Raw genomic sequence first — 17,793 nt, 5'->3', positions numbered from 1 at the left:
AATATGATATTTTAATGGGGTTTTTTGGAGCATGATTAAAATGTGGTCACTCTAATCTGTCATTGTATGGAAAGGCTGTTAGATTAACACTTTTAGATGTTTCTCTTTTCAAGGTTTTATGCACTGCATGTTGTCAAGTAAATTTCTGTGAATGATTTCTTTGAAAAGTTCTCTGACATTGATGTGTTCTGGCTCTGAACTTCTCTGCCAAGAGTCCAGCTCCACGCTCACTTGTTAAGATCTGCTCCTCCAAGGCCTCGCAGTGAGAGCTGTCAGCGTTTATAATATCCTTGAAGGGCATGGAGTGTAAATCAGGCGTAGTCCACAGTGTTTAGAGTTTGTAAGCACACAAAGAATGTTGAGGCTAGAGAAGATAATTTCAGAAGAAACAATTCCCCCAAAAAACCTAAAACAGTCCGGTGTGAGACACAGCAGAATTAGCACATATTATGAGCAACTTGTGTAAGTTTTACAATGCCATACTGTAAAAATATCCTGTCATATCTAGAAAAAAGAAAACAACTGGCAGCTGTGTAAACAAAATTGTACATTTTACAGTTTAAAATTGTAAATTACAAAAAGTTACATTTTCTGCTGAGTTATCAAGGCTACACTGTTATTAAAATCTGTTTTTACCTTTATAATATACTGACAATCACCTTAAAAACACAGGTTGCAGAGAGAAAAACACATGAATAATCAAAGCTCATCATGAAAAACTCATCATGTAAAAACTAATATATAGAAGGTGCAAACAAACAAAACATTATTAAAACACTAAAATAAACGAACAAAAACATGCCAACAAACATAACACTAAAATAATGCAATGAACATTTATTTAACAAGACAAAACCCTAATGCACATATCTGATAACAAATAATTAAGAAATAGTAATTGAAATGAAAAACCATTTAAATGTGAGCTGTCACACAGGGAATTCTGGGAATGACAGTTTACAGGTTTTTTTTTTTTTTAAAACAAACAAAAAGTGTTTTTTTTTTTTTTTAATTAAAAGATGGCTTGTTCTTTTTCACTTCCAAAAAGTTTTTTTTTTTTTTTTACCTACCAGTTAAGCAGGGTTTTACTGGAGAATTTTTGAATCTTTTACAGTTAAAAAACATTAAAATGTTTTTCTTAAATATCGTAATGAACTGGACAGGAACATTAGGCATCTGTCAAACTCACAGTAGCTATCAATGAATTCAGTGCAGAAAAGGGAAACTTATCTTTACTGAATCATGACTTAATGTTTCTTTTATCTTTCCAGTTTCACTTAGTTTTCTTTGTTGTGTTTAAAATGAACAAAAATCATCTTATAAATTTAATCAAACAAACTCCTATTTCTGCCAAATGATTTGTCATAGTGTTTGGTGTCCCTCATCGTAAGAAAAGAAATGTAATCTGTTAAGTTTAAGCACATTTCCTTTAACGTCAAAACACAACATGAAATGCGTAACTCTAAATCTGGCAAAAACAGTTGTGAAAAATCAATATGGAAAACTCCTTTTTATTACCACAGTACATCAGCCTGGGTCTTTTCTTAGCACTGATGCACAAAGCAGTTTATAGACCATTTTATACACAACTTTCTATGAAACATTTTATTTGAACAGATATATAATTACAAGAAATGTCATGATTAGTGTCATTCCACAACTAGGCCCTAAAAGTAATTCAGCATTGATCACAAATTCTATGTAACCTTATTTTACAATATCAGAAACGTACAGTAAACAAGCAATAATGCTACTGAACATACCATTATTTACACCATCAGAGATTTACAGTACAATAACAGCGGGTGCATAGCAGAAGAGGATCTCTTTCCAGAAATGGATTATATAAACCAGCAGTGATGGATAACCACAGAAGTCAAATGGATTTTGCATAGATAATCAATCACTGCCAGACATTATTATTTAATAACACAAAAAAAAAAAACCATCAAACCACATTCAACAACACTCACCACCACCTAAAAACTTACAAACACCAACACCCAAAATATGCAAAATATTTTTGGCCAAATGTTTTATTAATATGCCTTCATTTGATGATTCTCAGATGGAACAGAGTAGAGCAAAGCAAAAAGCTAAAGCAAAGTATGCCTGCTAAGCAATCCTGAACCCTCAAAACCCATTTCAACTCAAGAACCGAACCGCATATGCACAAAATTAAAAGACACACATATTTGATATGTACTGTAATCCTAATCAAATGCTACATCCATAACACTTGGTACAATGGTATAAGAATTCACCCCACGACATTCACAGACAGGTTTAAGGCAAAAAAATGAATACAGCAGACTTTGCCCTGAGCAGGACACTGTAAAAAAGCAGGTCATATCAATGTTGATTTGTTTGGCTCAAATAAAAGTCAGAAATCACAGCTGGTGCTGATAAAGGAGCATCTGTGATGAGTATTAATTCAGCTAATCTCATTGAGACCTACACTTTCAAATCCTCAAAGGAAGTTATTACAACCGGTGGCATGATTGTTCAAAATCAAACAAGAAACAAAGCAAATATTCTATAGATATATGTGTGTATACTGGAAATTACACTAATATACATTTTACAAACACTGAGGTGTAAAATAAGGGAGACATTCTATACAGTAAAAGCAATGCTAAAATGCTAAAGAACATCTCTAAACAGACTCAGAGTATTTAAAGACCTCATGAAATGACAGTTGTTCTTGTTTGTCCAAGTCATGTTGCAGTGATTGTATTTACACCATCATGAAGTTAGAATTACCAGGATTTTCTTAAGCTCCAACTTCTAGAGTTGGTTAAGTGTTTATGAAAGAATCATCGCAGATAGTTGTTTTTTTTTCTGATTAGGCTATAATAAGAATATTGACAGTACAGTTAAACGTGACTCTGCTTACATTTGACTGCAATTTTTCAGATGAAATGATCAGTAAACGCCAATCACTTTTGTTCCTTTTCACACAAATTATATTCGGGGCAGATTATTGATGAATAAATGCTTATTTTTGCGTGTTGTCTTTCACAATACTCTGTTATGAATACAGAATACTTTTACCATAGTGCATTATTTGTAAACTAATACACTTTTTCATTTGCATCACATAATCAGCTCCGTATGTGTGGCATTTCTCACGCAGTAAACTTGCTCAGTAGCGCACCTGGTAAAAGTGCAATTAGCAAGCTAATATGTGTTTTTATCTCACATTTGCTTTTGTAAACAGTGTAGGTTAGATTTCATTGATGAAAAGCCACAATATTTTACCAACAACCAGTGTAATGAAACATTGCCACAGTCACATTTAATGGTTTTGGAGACATTTGATCAAGCCGTTTAGCATCAGACACCAGACCTTTCGATTTGGAACTGCCATGAAATGTGCTATAACCAACACGATGTCATTTTGCAACCATTGTGTATCCATAGTTACATTTTCTTTCTTTCTTTTCTTTTTTTTTTTTTAATGTCACTGTGCTGTTTAATAAATCTGAATCTGTAATGGGGAAAAATGATGTAGCCTATAGCGCCTCTTGTAGACATGTCATGTGAAAAGTGCACTAAAATGTCCCTGGAACAATGTTTTTTCTGGTTTTGTTATTTGCTATTTACATATTTCAGGAAATGTAGGCATAGTCATGTATTTCTTGGGCTCATTTACCACCGTTAACCATTATTTACTATTTGCTAATGGTGACAGGTGGTATGTTTCATGTGGTCTTTAAATTCATACTCTAGACCCTGAAATATTCTAGCACTTCAGACCTGAGGATATAATAGCCACACTTACACAAAACATTAACATGGACCCCGAAAGCTCAGCTTATGATAAAGCCTAAACCATAAGACAGCAGTATTTTGGTTTGTATTTTGCATCACTAACTGTGGGGTGAAACTGATACAAAGGCAGTGGAGGATGCAGGGTCCGACTGAACATTTGTCCCTACATCAGGCAGCTACAGAAAATAAAGAGATCTGTGGATATATGCCGTGTAAAGCACTACATAAGCTATTGCTCTTTGATACTACAGGCGTCATGCTGCTCAAACCCATGCGAAACATTCCAGCGCTCTCTCGTTACACACAAAGGAGGGAGTCCGTTTTGTAAAAACAAAGTCTGTGAAGGTAAAAAGTCAATGCTATGAAACGGATGGCGTAACACACCTCAGAGCACTAGTGACCAGCCATGAGAGCTGTGTCTGAGCGTGCCCACTGATCTGAGGCCTGCTGGGGAGGTTTCTGTCCATCCTGCAGATCAGGAACGCCTGCCTGCTTGAGCTCGTGGGACGGGACAAGATGTGGTCATGTTGGTGGTCTTTCTGACTCTTCTAAAGAAAACAAATCACAAAATCACTCAATGTGCTAATAATCTACTGGGACTCAGCCCAAGTCATCTTAATATATAAATAACATTTAGACAGTGAAAATAGGACTAAAATAAAACATGATAATCTTCTTGCCTTTCAGTACACTAATGAGCCCCGAACATGACATTCAGGACAAAAAAATAAAAAATATTGCACGATTTACTAATCCATTCACTCGATTTACTAATTTATTACCTCATTTTAAGTAAACTGTGTGCACGAAATAATTGATTCTACTGTCCGCATTCTCATAAATCGATGTAGATGCCTCTCACTTGATTCCATGCAGTGCTGCAAGGCTTTTGAGAATGTGTGTATAACTCATTCCCAACTCAAAATAAAACCCAATTAAAGACAACATAACAAAAAGTTATATAAACATAACATAACATAACATAACATAACATAACATAACATAACATAACATAACATAACATAACATAACATATAACATAGCAGTAACAGGTTTATGAGAAAGTGGAATGAATTATTATTTTGAGTGCATGATTTACTCAAACCGAGGGAAAGAATTGATAAATTGTGTACACGATTGACTTTTCCTCCCTGCATGTCATGTACAAAAGTACAGGATCAGTAAGAGGTTTTTTTTTTTTTTGGAAAGAAAAAAAAGATGACATTTATAATCTTACAAAAGATCTCTATTTAAAATAAATGCAGTTATTCTGAACTTTCTATTAATCAAAGAATCATTAAAAATAAAATGAATCACGGTTTCCACAAAAATATTGAGCAGCACAACTGTTTTCAACATTGATAATAATCAGAAATGTTTCCTGAGCAGCAAATCATCATATTAGAATGATTTCTGAAGATCATGTGACACTGAAGACTGGAGTAATGATGCTGAAAATACAGCTGCGCATCACAGAAATAAATTACATTTTACAGTATATTCACATATTTCACAATATTACTGTATTTTTAATTCAGTACGGTGCACAACCGTACAGTACAATACAGTAATAAAATTTTTTTAAGCCATAATCTAAAACAAGCCATAACATTTTACATCTCAACATTTTTAGGTGAAAACAAGACAAAATAAGGTAAATGCAGACTGCAGCAGAACTGTGAGATTAACCTGTAGGTGAAGGTGAGTCGATGTCGGCAGAGAAGTGGTCGCTCCCTAACGCTGCGATAGAGCTCCTGGGTCGAATGCACCTCTCACCAGAGAAACTTCTGCGTAGCAACGCCTATATCAGCACAAAAATGGAGTTACTTTATAAAAATCAGTCTGAGCAGTGACACACAGAAACATTTGGAGCATCTCAGTGTTGTATGTATGAATGCGGTTGGTTAGCTAGCGGTTAGCTGGTGTACCTTGCGTGTCAGCGGGCTGCTGGGAGCCGAAGCGCTGCTGTATAAACTCAGGCTGGAGTTGGATCTGCTGACGGTCAGGCCTTTAGCGCTGCCTCTGCGGCCCGATGCCTCGAACCCGTCCGGAGAGAGATACTTCTCCTTTATCTTCAGGTTTGTGCGTCCCTTTACTGTGTGTGCAGAAGAAGTGATGCATAAAAGTCTTCACTGACACTACAAATGACAAAAATGTAGCCTTGCTGAATAAGTTTTATTAATAAGCAAGAATCAGGAGGCAAAAATTGTAGGTAATAGTTAATTAATAGTGAGAATTGGTGCCTAAACTAAAGTGTGAGCCATTAGATAATATTACACAGAAAATAGCAGGATCTTCCAAGCTGTCAGCATATTGTTAATCCTCTGATTTCATTGACAATATGTCGATTTTGAATAAGTGTGAGATATTCACCTCTGCAGGGGTCATTCTTCACTAGAAACTCATCTAATGCCGTCCATCCACCGCCAACTCGAACCATCAGAGTGCTTCTGAGAATACGCACCATCCGCAACTGCTGAGAGTCGCCAAACTGGTGAACATCACAGAAATATCATCAGGTGTGTGGACTAGTCATGGATATGGAGCTGTCCTGCTGCATTTACAGCTGGTATTAACATCTGATCTGAGCATACAGCGCCACTAAGACTGTGTACACACTTGGTTTTAATCCATTTAGTCCTGGGCTGCGTTTCTTAAAAGCATTGTGAGATAAGTTGATCTTAATGTACTTAGGCTTACAACACTTTTGGGAAACATAGCCCTGGTTTGTTTAGCATTCACAAGAACCAGATATGCTTGTACATTCTGTCCTTTCTGCGGTCAAATCTTGTGACATCATGTCCTGTTTTTAGTTCTTTAGATGTCTTTGGTCTGTGTTGCATTCATATATCAGTCGAACCGCACTAGAATTGTGCTCAGATCACCCAAGGCCAGGTGTTAGTATCAGGTATAAACAGCATTATTTGCACTGAGAATAGTTTTCCACTCACCCTGTAGCGATTCGCGCTTATTTGCTCTACTAGAAATCTCTTTGGACAGTTGCATTGAGAGACCTGACGACTCACCTGCAGAAGTGAGGTTTCTTTTAGTCGCCTTACAGAAATAGTTCATGTAGATAGAATATAGAAACAGAGCTACACACACCTCGTCGTTGATTTGGTCTACATCTATCGTCTTTCTGTAAGGGTCTCGGCTTGGATGGAGAGCACTCACAAATTCATAGTAGTCAATGAATCCATCGGCGTTAACATCAAATATGTTAGCAACCGCAGTCATTTCCAGCGAGTTGGTGGGAAATTCTGTACATATGCAAAGTCAAATATTGCAAACAGTTACATATATGTGACCCTGTCTTAGGTGTCAATTTTTTTAAGGATTTATTAGGATCAGACAATATTTGGCAGAGATACAACTATTTGAAAATCACCTTTAAAGTTGTCCAAATTAAGTACTTACCAATGCATATTACTAATCAAAAATTAAGTTTTGATATATTTAATCTTTCCATTGATGTGTGGTTTGTTAGGAGGACAATATTTGTCTGAGATACAACTATTTGAAAATCTGGAATCTGAGGGTGCAAAAAAAATCTAAATATTGAGAAAATCACCTTTAAAGTTGTCCAAATGAATTCTAAGCAATGCATATTACTAAAAAAAATTAATTTTTGATATATTTATGGTAGGAAATGTACAAAATATCTTCATGGAACATGATCTTTACTTAATATCCTAATCATTTTTGGCAAAAAAGAAAAATCAATAATTTTGACCCATACAATGTATTTTTGGCTATTGCTACAAATATACCCCAGAGACTTAAGACTGCTTTTGTGCTCCAGGGTCACATATATGTTTTTAATTCATATAACAATTTCATATATAGAAATGTAATGCATGTACACATATTTTTGCATATGGGTATTCACCCATACAACTTGATGCAAAAAATCAGCAACCAAGTGTTTTAATGCTCACTAGAGGCCAGAACGCTGTCGATGAACTCCTTGTGAGTGATCCGGCCATCCTGATCTCGATCAATGCTACGAAAAACATCCAGTATCCGGGATTTGAGGTGACTTATCCACTGCATGTATCTTTTCCGCCAGATGTTGAAGTCAAAATTAGCAAACTCCTCCAGCTGCGCATGCCAAAGAGACAGTTCTTAGACAACCACATGGATCCAAACACAAACGTATTCTTTTATCAAAGCTACAGCGCAGTCTTGATCACCTCTTTCAGCCTCTGCAGGTGTTCCTCTAGTCTGCTCTGTCTGCCGTGGGCCAGGAGCCAGAGTTTCCTCCACTGACTCACCAGCTGACACATCACGGGGGTCTGAGGGTCCAGTTTCTCCAGTAACAGAGCAACAGACGGCGGGGGCTTCGCTGTGCCTCTCCTCTCTGAGTGAATACAATCCACAGAGATTACAGCTCAAGACATGCACACAATTCTCACAGCAGTGGATCACACGGATTCTTTACTCACTTGCTGGTGCCCTGCGACTGGGAGAAACCTGCTGCTTGGGAACCAGCTTGTGTTTACAGGACTTTGTGGCTTTTTCGATTTCTGGTACCTTCCCTTTCATCTCATCCATAAAATCCTTAAAAAGAAACAGTAACATTTCTTGACCTTAAACCTTCAGCACGGTTTTGGTTTTTAGAGGTGGATCTGCTGTGGGTTTGTACGTGTCTGTGTTTTCATATTTTCAACTTTCATTTTTAAAATATGTCTATATAGTTTTTATTCGTTTTTATTTCAGTTTTAAGTTTAGTTATTTTATTCTGTTTAGCTAAATGAAAATGATAAGTGAGCCTTAGGCAACTAGCTGAAATTAAACAAGTTATTTTATTTTTATTTTATTTTAGTAAACATTTATTTTATTTCAAGTAACAAAACTGCAAAACATTTTTTTTATGTTTTTAGTTAGCTAATTACTTTGATGTATATATGCATCTGATGGATTTTATTTTTACATTTTGAAATATTGTGGATCAGTATTACTTCACTGATTTTTGTTTGAGACACAGAACAAAACAGGAAACAGAATTTAAAAAATTTAATTTTCAGGACCTTCAGGATGAAAACTGATGTTGATTTGGCTGATTTTATAAAGGTTTTGAAGTTGATACACAAGTGTCAAACCTTATAAAAACTGTATTTTATTTTTTAAATGAACCTCTTCCTTTTGTCAGGATAAAGTACTGACATTTTATTTATATTTTTGCTTTTCTTAAAGGGACAGTTCACTCCAAAATGAAAATTCTGTCATCATTTACTCAGTCATTCCAAAATTGCATGACTTTTTTCTCAGCAGAAGAAAGAAAGTCATACAGATTTGAAATGTAATAAGTGAGTAAATGAGGACAGAACTGTTTAATGTGAATAGATTGTTATTGGCTGTTATTACCGCGTGTTGCGTGATGAGATCTGCAGTGAGCTCTGGGTCCTCAGGCAGCGGCTCCTGCTCCTTCAGACTGAGAGTCTCTTTAGCGGAGGAGATCCAGTCCAGTAATCGCTGGATCTCCTCTCTCTCTGCCCCGAGAGCAGACAGTGTGGTCTGGATCCTCTCGGCCTGCTGCTTCGCCCACGTCTGGACCTGAGCAATGAAATCACACATTTAACACATGCACATAATGTTGGCTCTGTATGCCACCAGAATACAATTAAAATGAAACAATCAAGATGAAATTGAAGTGCAGACTTTAAGCTTTGATTCAAGGGTTTGAACAAAAATACAGCATAAAATGCTTTGGAATTACATCCATTTTTATACACAGTCCAACCATTTTCAGGGGCTCAGATGTAATTGGACAAATAAATATGATCATAAATAAAATGTTCATTTTTAATGTTGTGTTGAGACTCCTTTGCAGGCAAAGACTGTGTTAAGTCTGGATCTCATGGACATCAGCAGAGACTGGGTTTCTTCTTTGTGATGCTTTGTCAGGTCTTTACTGCAGCTGACTTCAGTTGTTGTTTGTCTGTGGCTCTTTCTGTCTTTAGTTTTGTCTTCAGTGAGTGAAATGCTGCTCAATCTTGTTCAGATCGGGAGATTGAATCGGCCATCACAGAATAATCCAGTTTTTTACCTTGAAGAGCTCCTGGGTTGCTTTCACTGTATGTTTTGGGTCATTGTTCATTTGTACTATGAAGCACCTCTCAATCAGCTTTGCTGCATTTGACTGAATCTGGACAGAAAGTATATCTCTACACACTTCAGAGTTCATCCAGCAGCTTCTGTCTTCTGTCTCATCATCACTAAACACCAGTAACACAGTGCCACTGATGCTCATCATCACACTGCTCCATGTTTCACAGATGATGCTGTGCGCTTTGATCATGAGCTGTTCCAAGCCTTCTCCAGACTTATTTCTCCCCGTCATTCTGGAACAGCTTGATCTTAATTTCAGCTGTCCAAAGAATGCTTTTCCAGAAGTGCTCTGGCTTTTTTAGATGTTTTTTGGTAAATTCTAATCTGACCTTGTTTGCAGCTTGTGGTGAAGCCTCTGTGTTTGTTCTGGTGAAGTCTTCTCGATTGTAGACTTTGACATAGACACTTCTGCCTCCTGGAGAGTGTTCTTCTCTCGGCTGGATGTTGTGAAAGGGTTTTTCTTCACCATGGAGAGAATCCTCCAATCATCCAGCACTGTTGTCCTCCGTGGATGTCCAGGTCTTTTTATGTTTTTATGTAACATTTATAGAAAAATGCGACTTCCAGAACCCGATGGTTTTGCCCAATCACAACTGTCAACAGATTTCAAGTAATTAATATCTAGTAATCACCTCTTCGTAGCGAGTGTTTGTGATGCTGATCCATGATTTGATAGTGATGACAGAGTCTGGATGGCAGGAGGACAGAATCTCCTCGCCCAGTTTGTGAATGTTCTCGAGCGCCGTCTGCTGAGTGTTCAAGGAGCTCATCGACTCCTGCAGATCACAAACACAGTGATGTGAAACTCATATGATACCAATCTCTAGAGTAATAAATGAGTCCAGGTCCACTGTACCTGGTGACAGGTAAGAAATGCCAGAAGAGCCTGCTCTTCCTCAGGCAGCACTCCGTACTTCAGGACCCTCTCAACATCCGAAAGATGATCCAGGAACGAGTGAACCATTCCATCGAACTCCTCCGCCTGAGAACGAATATTCTGGGATTATCAAATATGTCTGAATGTACCTCACAAACATTAAGAAAAAAAAATTACAGTGTTATTTTTGTATTATCCTACTTTGTATTTGAATTCATTTTTATTTCGTTTTCATTTTAATTTTAGTTAAATCTAGTCGTTTTAGTGTGTTTTAGCTTTTTTGAATGTTTAGTTTTGCTATTAGTCTTGCTTTTTTGAATGTTTATTTTTATTTGAGTTTTAGTTTTAGGAATTTTAGTACTTCAACTTTAAAAGAAAAGTAGAAATTTTGTCTTTGCAACTAGCTGCAGGGTGCGGTGTGTTGGGATTATCAAATATGTCTGAATGTACCTCACAAACATTCATCACCATCAAAATGTACAATACAATATTTTTTATATTATATTAATTATATTACTATACTTTGTAATTATCAATAATTATTAATATTTTATGTTTTAAGTTTTAGTAATTTTTTGTGTATTTTAGACATTTTAATTAGTTTTTGCATTTTAAAATATCTTTTAATTTTGATTTAAGTTTTAGTTTTAGTAATTAGTCCTTTATAAACTAAACTTTATAAAGGACTAATTACTTAACTTTTGCCTTTGCAGCTAACTGAATATTCAGTTGTATTTATGTTAACAGTAACAACACTACAGTACCTTGTATGTTATGTACTGTACTGTAAGTGCTTGGGAATAAAGTGTCAGCTAAATGCATAAATGTAACTATATATGTGACCCTGGGCCACAAAAGTGTCTTAAGTGTCAATTTTCTGAAATTGAGATTTATACATCATCTGAAAGCTGAATAAATAATCTCTCCATTGATGTATGGTTTGTTAGAAGGACAATATTTGTCTGAGATACAACTATTTGAAAATCTGGAATCTGAGGGTGCAAAAAAACCTAAATATTGAGAAAATCACCTTTAAAGTTGTCCAAATGAAGTTCTTAGCAATGCATATTACTAATCAACAATTAAGTTTTGATATATTTATGGTAGGAAATTTATGAAATATCTTCACGGAACATGATCTTTACTTAATATCCTAATGATTTTTGGCATAAAAGAAAAACTGATAATTTTGTCCCATACAATGTATTTTTGGCTATTGATACAAATATACCCCAGCGACTTAAGACTGGTTTTGTGCTCCAGGGTCACAAATGTTTGGTGCTGTGACTATCAGTGGTGTGTGCTGGTACCTGCTGCAGCGCGGCCTCTAGTCGAGTCTGTCTGGACACAGAGAGTTTACACACGGCCTCCCAGCGGCCCTCCAGCTCCTCCATCTGCTCCTGCAGCCAGTGTGCATCGGCCGTGCTGCTCCGCGTCAGATCCCTGACCGAGCGCTTCAGTGTGCGGATACAGCTGGCACGCTTCCCGAGCTCCCGCTGGAACACCTGCGCATCAGAGGATCACCTACAGCAGACTATAGACTACATATAACACACTGAGTTCATATGAGACCCTTGCTGGCAAAATGAGTCGGAATGCGTACGGGCCAAATTTGAGCAAATTTTTGAGCTAAAAAGGTGAAAAATGTCAATTGTGGTCAAATTTGAGGTTTCCACAAAAAATAAGTAAATTAAGCTCTTGTCTAGTGATCCCAATGCTCCAAATAGCATAGGATGATCTTTATTTGTATGTTTTCTGAGAGCAGTACCTTTTTCTCTGCTCACTGTTTTTTCTCTGACTGACGTATGAATAAGGCACATAATGATCCTGATAAATACACATGCTGTATACACATAATTACAGTATTTAAGTAGGCTATTCATGCAAACATAATCTATTATGTCTTAAGTGAACGTTTGGGGAACTGTTGTGGAAAACATGTGATGTGTATCATTATATTAGATCCCTGAGTACAGTACAGTAAGTCTTAATATAGGCCTCCTGTCTCATTAATGTTAATCTAACGTTAACATTGCTGCTCTTTATTGAACTGCTTTTGTGGTTTTAATAAACAATCTATTTCATATTGAAGTGTTTTTTACATTTGATTATTAGTTTTTTTACTTGAATGCATTTAGATGTAAAATGAAAAAAGTAATGCACTAAGCCTATTTGTTTCTTTCTTATATATTTGTTCTACTGTTGTTGTTTTTTGCATTAAACGATAAAAGAAAAGAGCGAATCAGTTGCTGCTCTTGATTGAACTGCTTTTGTAGTTTTAATAATTTATTTGTAATGAACACACTTAAGCGATTATTTTGATTATTTGATTTTCTTACCTGAATGCTTTTGTTTAGATGTAAAATGTAAAAAGTAATACACTACACTTGTTTCCACTTATTATATTTGTTGTTTTTTTTGCATCTGTTCTTATTAAAGATAAAAGATAAAATAAAAATAGCTGTAAAGTGATTATTAATATAGTAATGATTATTAAGAAAAGAACTGGAGGAAAAGATGCAATGTTGCTGCTGTAGGTGATTTTTCTTTGGAACCTTCAGAAAATTTTAACTTGGTTTTGCTCAGTTATTTTTTGTCTGATTCCAACAACTCATATACAGTTTCGAAGGTCTTTTAATGGAGAATGTAACAATAAAAATATTTTACTCTGAGACGTGCTGTACCTTGTGCTTGTCGATCAGAATGTTGACCAGGTCTTTTTCACCACAGACAGGCACATCTTCAGCCAGCTGTGGCTCGGCTCTGTACAGCCAGTCATTAAGAGCCTGCAGAGCGTCAGTGAATCTGCCTGAAAACAGCAGAGCCTCTTCCAGCTTGTGCTGCTTGGGACAGAAAAGCGGAGTTTAGAGCTCAGAAACAGACTCACAGCACACTACAGAGCTCCCGTCGGCTCACCTCTCGCTGGATTTGCCGCTGATGGTGTCCCATGAGTCCCTGAGCTCAGACACCATGTTCTCCAGCTGCTGCGTGTCTTCAGGACCCTGGGCTTTCTCCTGCAGCGAGCGGCCCCTCTTCAGACAGGCCTCGTACATCGGCCGCTTCGAGCGGAGCAGCTTCTGGAACTCCTGAAATCATTCAAATTCATGACTGAACTGACTGCTTCTGTGGTTTATACTTTATTTTTATATACTTCACTGTCAAGTTTTACTTTACTGAGGTTTTTTACAGCAACTCTTGCGCAGCGGACCATCGTTGCTGAGTGCTGAGATGTGAAGTACCTTTTGTTCAGTGAGCTGTTGTTTGATCTCTTCCTGTGACACTGCGATCTCTTTGTGTGTGTCCAGCGTCTGCTCAACCTCCGTCATCCAGTCCACCAGCAAGTGCCATGATTCACTGAACTGTGGAGGTGAAAAGCACAGATGGTAAGGATTTCCTGGAAACAGATCTTTCTGTCAGTGTTGTAGTTCATATGAGAAGTCGATACCTGTTTAGCATGTCTCTTGACGTCCTCGAGTGTTTTCCCCCTGTCTGTGGTGTGCTGGAGGAGTTTCTTGTATCGGTCCTGAACGGTCATGATCAGGTTCTGCACCACATCGCAGTCTTCCTTCCTGCTGAGCTCCGACAGACGTGTGGCAGCGGTCTCCACACTCGTCTTCCTCTCTCCGTAAGACTGCACCTCACCTACCAGCACCTGCAGACGACAGCACGACTGAATCACAGACACTCACAGCAGCACATGCACACGGACGCAGACGCACATACCCTGTGCTCCTGAAGCTGAGCGCAGACGGTGTCCAGGATGAAGCTGGGCGCAGGCAGAGTGTTTATGGTCTCCTCACACTTGGCCATTTTGGTCAGCAGGTCCTGGACATTACTGTTAAACTCCTTTGCAAGACCAAGTCCCTCTGTTAACTTTGCCTACAAAAATCAGGTATATATAGTTGACTAAACTAAAACTGTACTTTGAATAAACTTACTTTAAATACAAAAACTAAATTTAACTGTAATAAAACTAAAATAAAATATAAAACAAAACAATTCTTAGTTGCCATTTCTCATTTCTCATTGTCATTTAGTTGTTAAATAAAAATAACTTAAATTATATATATATATATATATATATATATATATATATATATATATATATATATATATATATATATATATAAACTATATAGCCATATTGAAAAAAAGTAGAGAGTAGAGAAATATTTTAATCATTTTACTTTAAAATGTTAATGTCAACACAGCCACACTTTCGGAGTAAATAACATTCTAGTTACTTTGGTTACATTTTACAATAAGGTTCCATTTGTCAACATGAAAAAACAAAGAAAAATACTTCTAAAGCATTTATTAAGCTCAGAAAATGTTAATGTCAACATTTATTCATATTTTATTAAAATCAAAAGTGATACCTTTTAATATTATTTATTAGACCTGAGTGAACTGGCATGAACTAACAATAAACATTTGTATTTTTAACTAAAACTAATAGAACTAATGTTAACAAAGATGAATAAATGCTGTAACAAATGTATTGCTCATTGTAGTTAATGTATCAACTACTGCTAACTAATGGGACCTTACTGTAAAGTGTTATCCTAATTTTTAAGTTGGTCACACTTTAGTCTCGGGTCCAATTCTATTCCATTCTATTATGACTTTTGCCTCAATAATCCCCTTATTAGTCCCTTATTAATAGTCAGTAAGGCAGTTACGTTTAGGTATGGGGATATAAAATTTGTTCATGTAGAATAAGGCATTTATAGGTGCTTTATAAGTACTAATAAACAGTCAATATGCTAGTAATATGCATGCTAATAAGCAATTAGTTAATAGTGAGAATTGGTCCCTAAACTAAAGTGTTACCTATATATATATGTATATGTATAAAATCCTTTTAAATTTAAGAAAATTAAACTCTCAAAACTTTATGTGATACTATTTTGTAAGCCTGTAGATGGCTATAATTATGCAGCATATGCTGCCATCACCTTTCTTTCTTGCATTTTAGCGTAGACAGCGCTCCACTTCTGCTCCAGCATGCATAAGCTATGCTCCGTGTTGGAGCCCCGGGCCACTTCACTGCCCTCCAGCATCCTGTGGATGGCGTTGCGCACATTTGTGTAGGCGTGCATTTTAGAATCCATCTCATTACACAACTCCTGCGACGCAAGATACAGAAATGAGACTTCAGTGTTTTATAAACAGAGTTTGCAGGGTTAAGACTCCAAGTTCAGCGTGCAGCATTCAAGTGCTCATTACCAAATGAGCGTTCAGTCTCTCGTTGGCAGAGTCTGGCATTCCCCACACCGTCTTACTGGACGACAGCCTCAGGTCTGTGTGTTCCAGCCACTGCAGGAGATCCTGGATCTCCATGGATACGTCCTGAACCTGCAATCCAGTTATAAGGGCTGAGTTTATGATACACTCACACACACACACACACACACACACACAAACACACACACACACACACACACACACACACACACACACACACACACACACACACACACACACACACACACACACACACACACACTCACACACAGACACACACACACACACACACACACACACACACACACTCAAGGTATAAGTTTCTATTGCATTTCATAGAATCCTCTCACGTGTAAATACCAAAACTATTTGATTTTTCATTTCATGACCCATTTAACTGGATTGACTCTAGAACAGCTGTAATCAGATCATGAATTAATAATTCAATGAGATTTAATGCAGTATGACACGACTGTGGTGGGTCTCATTAGCAACAGAGATGAGACAAACCTACAGGAGCGAGGTGAGCCGCCTGGCCGGGTGGTGCAGTTACAACAATCTCTCTCTGAACGTGGAGAAGACGAAGGAGATTGTTGTTGACTTCAGGAGAACGCACACTCAGCATGCTCCTCTGACCATCAACGGTGAGACTGTGGAGAGAGTGAACAGCACCAAGTTCCTGGGTGTGCACATCACAGAGGACCTCTTCTGGACCGACAACACTGCAGCACTGGCCAAGAAATCACAGCAGCGTCTCTACTTCCTCCGCAAACTGAGGAGAGCCAGAGCCCCACCCCCCATCATGTACACATTCTACAGAGGCACCATCGAGAGCATCCTGACGAGCTGCATCACTGTGTGGTATGGCGCCTGCAACGCGTCCTGCCGAAAGACTCTACAACGCATAGTGAGAGCAGCTGAGAAGATCATTGGTGTCTCTCTACCCTCCCTCCAGGACATATATGGAACACACCCAAAGCCCTCTGCATCACAGGTGATCCCACTCACCCGTCACACAGCTTCTTCAGTCTGCTGCCATCAGGGAGGAGACTGCGGAGTCTCCAGGCCAGGACCAGCAGACTGAAGGACAGCTTCATCCACCAGGCTGTCAGGAAGCTGAACTCCCTCCCGAACCTGCCCCCCCTCCCCTCTTCTTCCCCAGGCACCACTGAACTATGAACCCCCCCCCCCCCACACACTAATTATATGATGACATGCACGAGTCACTTGTGCAGCATTGGTCTGCTCACTTACCGCTCACTACCTCATTCGGCATGAAACTACCTCATCAGTCAGTTAAATAACTGCTCTTGGTCACTTGTCACTTGTCACTTTAATCAGACTTAAGATAGTTTTAATAAGTGATTTTTTTGCACTAAAAATCTTTTAACTGCACTGTTGTTCACTTCATTGATTTGCACTATATCTGTCATTTACCTTGTGCTGCTTTATTTAACTTTATTTTTAACTTGTATTTTTATTATATGTCTTTTATATGTCTTTTTTTTTTTTTTTTTTTTTTTTTTTTTTTTTTTTTTTTTTTTTTAAATCCCTTATTGTATAATTGTACAAATACATTTTATATTTGATCTAGTTATTTTTTTTTTTTATTAGGCTTTAATGTTAATGTTATCTGTATGCACCGGAGACTGAGAGTAACGCAATTTCGATTCTCTGTATGTATGTACTGTCTAGAACAGCTGTAATCAGATCATGAATTAATCATTCAATGCAAAATTAAATGTTGTTGACTCTAGAACAGCTGTAATCAGATCATGAATTAA

General features: G+C 37.4%; 1 protein-coding gene across 1 annotated transcript in view; it reads right to left on the bottom strand.

The window, feature by feature from the left end:
- Window positions 1-3,441: 3,441 nt before the first annotated feature.
- Window positions 3,442-17,793, bottom strand: part of LOC109100307 (microtubule-actin cross-linking factor 1-like) — a 20,482-nt gene continuing 6,130 nt past the window's right edge. The window contains exons 14-33 of the mRNA XM_042741871.1: window positions 15,992-16,120; window positions 15,721-15,891; window positions 14,486-14,641; window positions 14,208-14,414; window positions 14,002-14,121; window positions 13,679-13,848; window positions 13,447-13,606; window positions 12,073-12,267; window positions 10,742-10,867; window positions 10,518-10,661; window positions 9,142-9,330; window positions 8,220-8,334; window positions 7,968-8,134; window positions 7,713-7,875; window positions 6,880-7,034; window positions 6,726-6,800; window positions 6,148-6,265; window positions 5,703-5,869; window positions 5,464-5,575; window positions 3,442-4,322 (exon numbers count right to left, since the gene is read on the bottom strand). Of these exons, the coding sequence (XP_042597805.1) occupies window positions 4,297-4,322; window positions 5,464-5,575; window positions 5,703-5,869; window positions 6,148-6,265; window positions 6,726-6,800; window positions 6,880-7,034; window positions 7,713-7,875; window positions 7,968-8,134; window positions 8,220-8,334; window positions 9,142-9,330; window positions 10,518-10,661; window positions 10,742-10,867; window positions 12,073-12,267; window positions 13,447-13,606; window positions 13,679-13,848; window positions 14,002-14,121; window positions 14,208-14,414; window positions 14,486-14,641; window positions 15,721-15,891; window positions 15,992-16,120 (2,865 nt within the window). The 3' untranslated portion in view covers window positions 3,442-4,296. The remainder of the gene's footprint in view (window positions 4,323-5,463; window positions 5,576-5,702; window positions 5,870-6,147; window positions 6,266-6,725; window positions 6,801-6,879; window positions 7,035-7,712; window positions 7,876-7,967; window positions 8,135-8,219; window positions 8,335-9,141; window positions 9,331-10,517; window positions 10,662-10,741; window positions 10,868-12,072; window positions 12,268-13,446; window positions 13,607-13,678; window positions 13,849-14,001; window positions 14,122-14,207; window positions 14,415-14,485; window positions 14,642-15,720; window positions 15,892-15,991; window positions 16,121-17,793) is intronic.

Source organism: Cyprinus carpio, chromosome B16 (assembly GCF_018340385.1).
Source record: "Cyprinus carpio isolate SPL01 chromosome B16, ASM1834038v1, whole genome shotgun sequence".
Classification (NCBI taxonomy): Eukaryota; Metazoa; Chordata; class Actinopteri; order Cypriniformes; family Cyprinidae; genus Cyprinus; species Cyprinus carpio.
The sequence above is the reverse complement of the archived record's forward strand: the minus strand, read 5'-3'. Positions and strand labels throughout refer to the sequence as shown.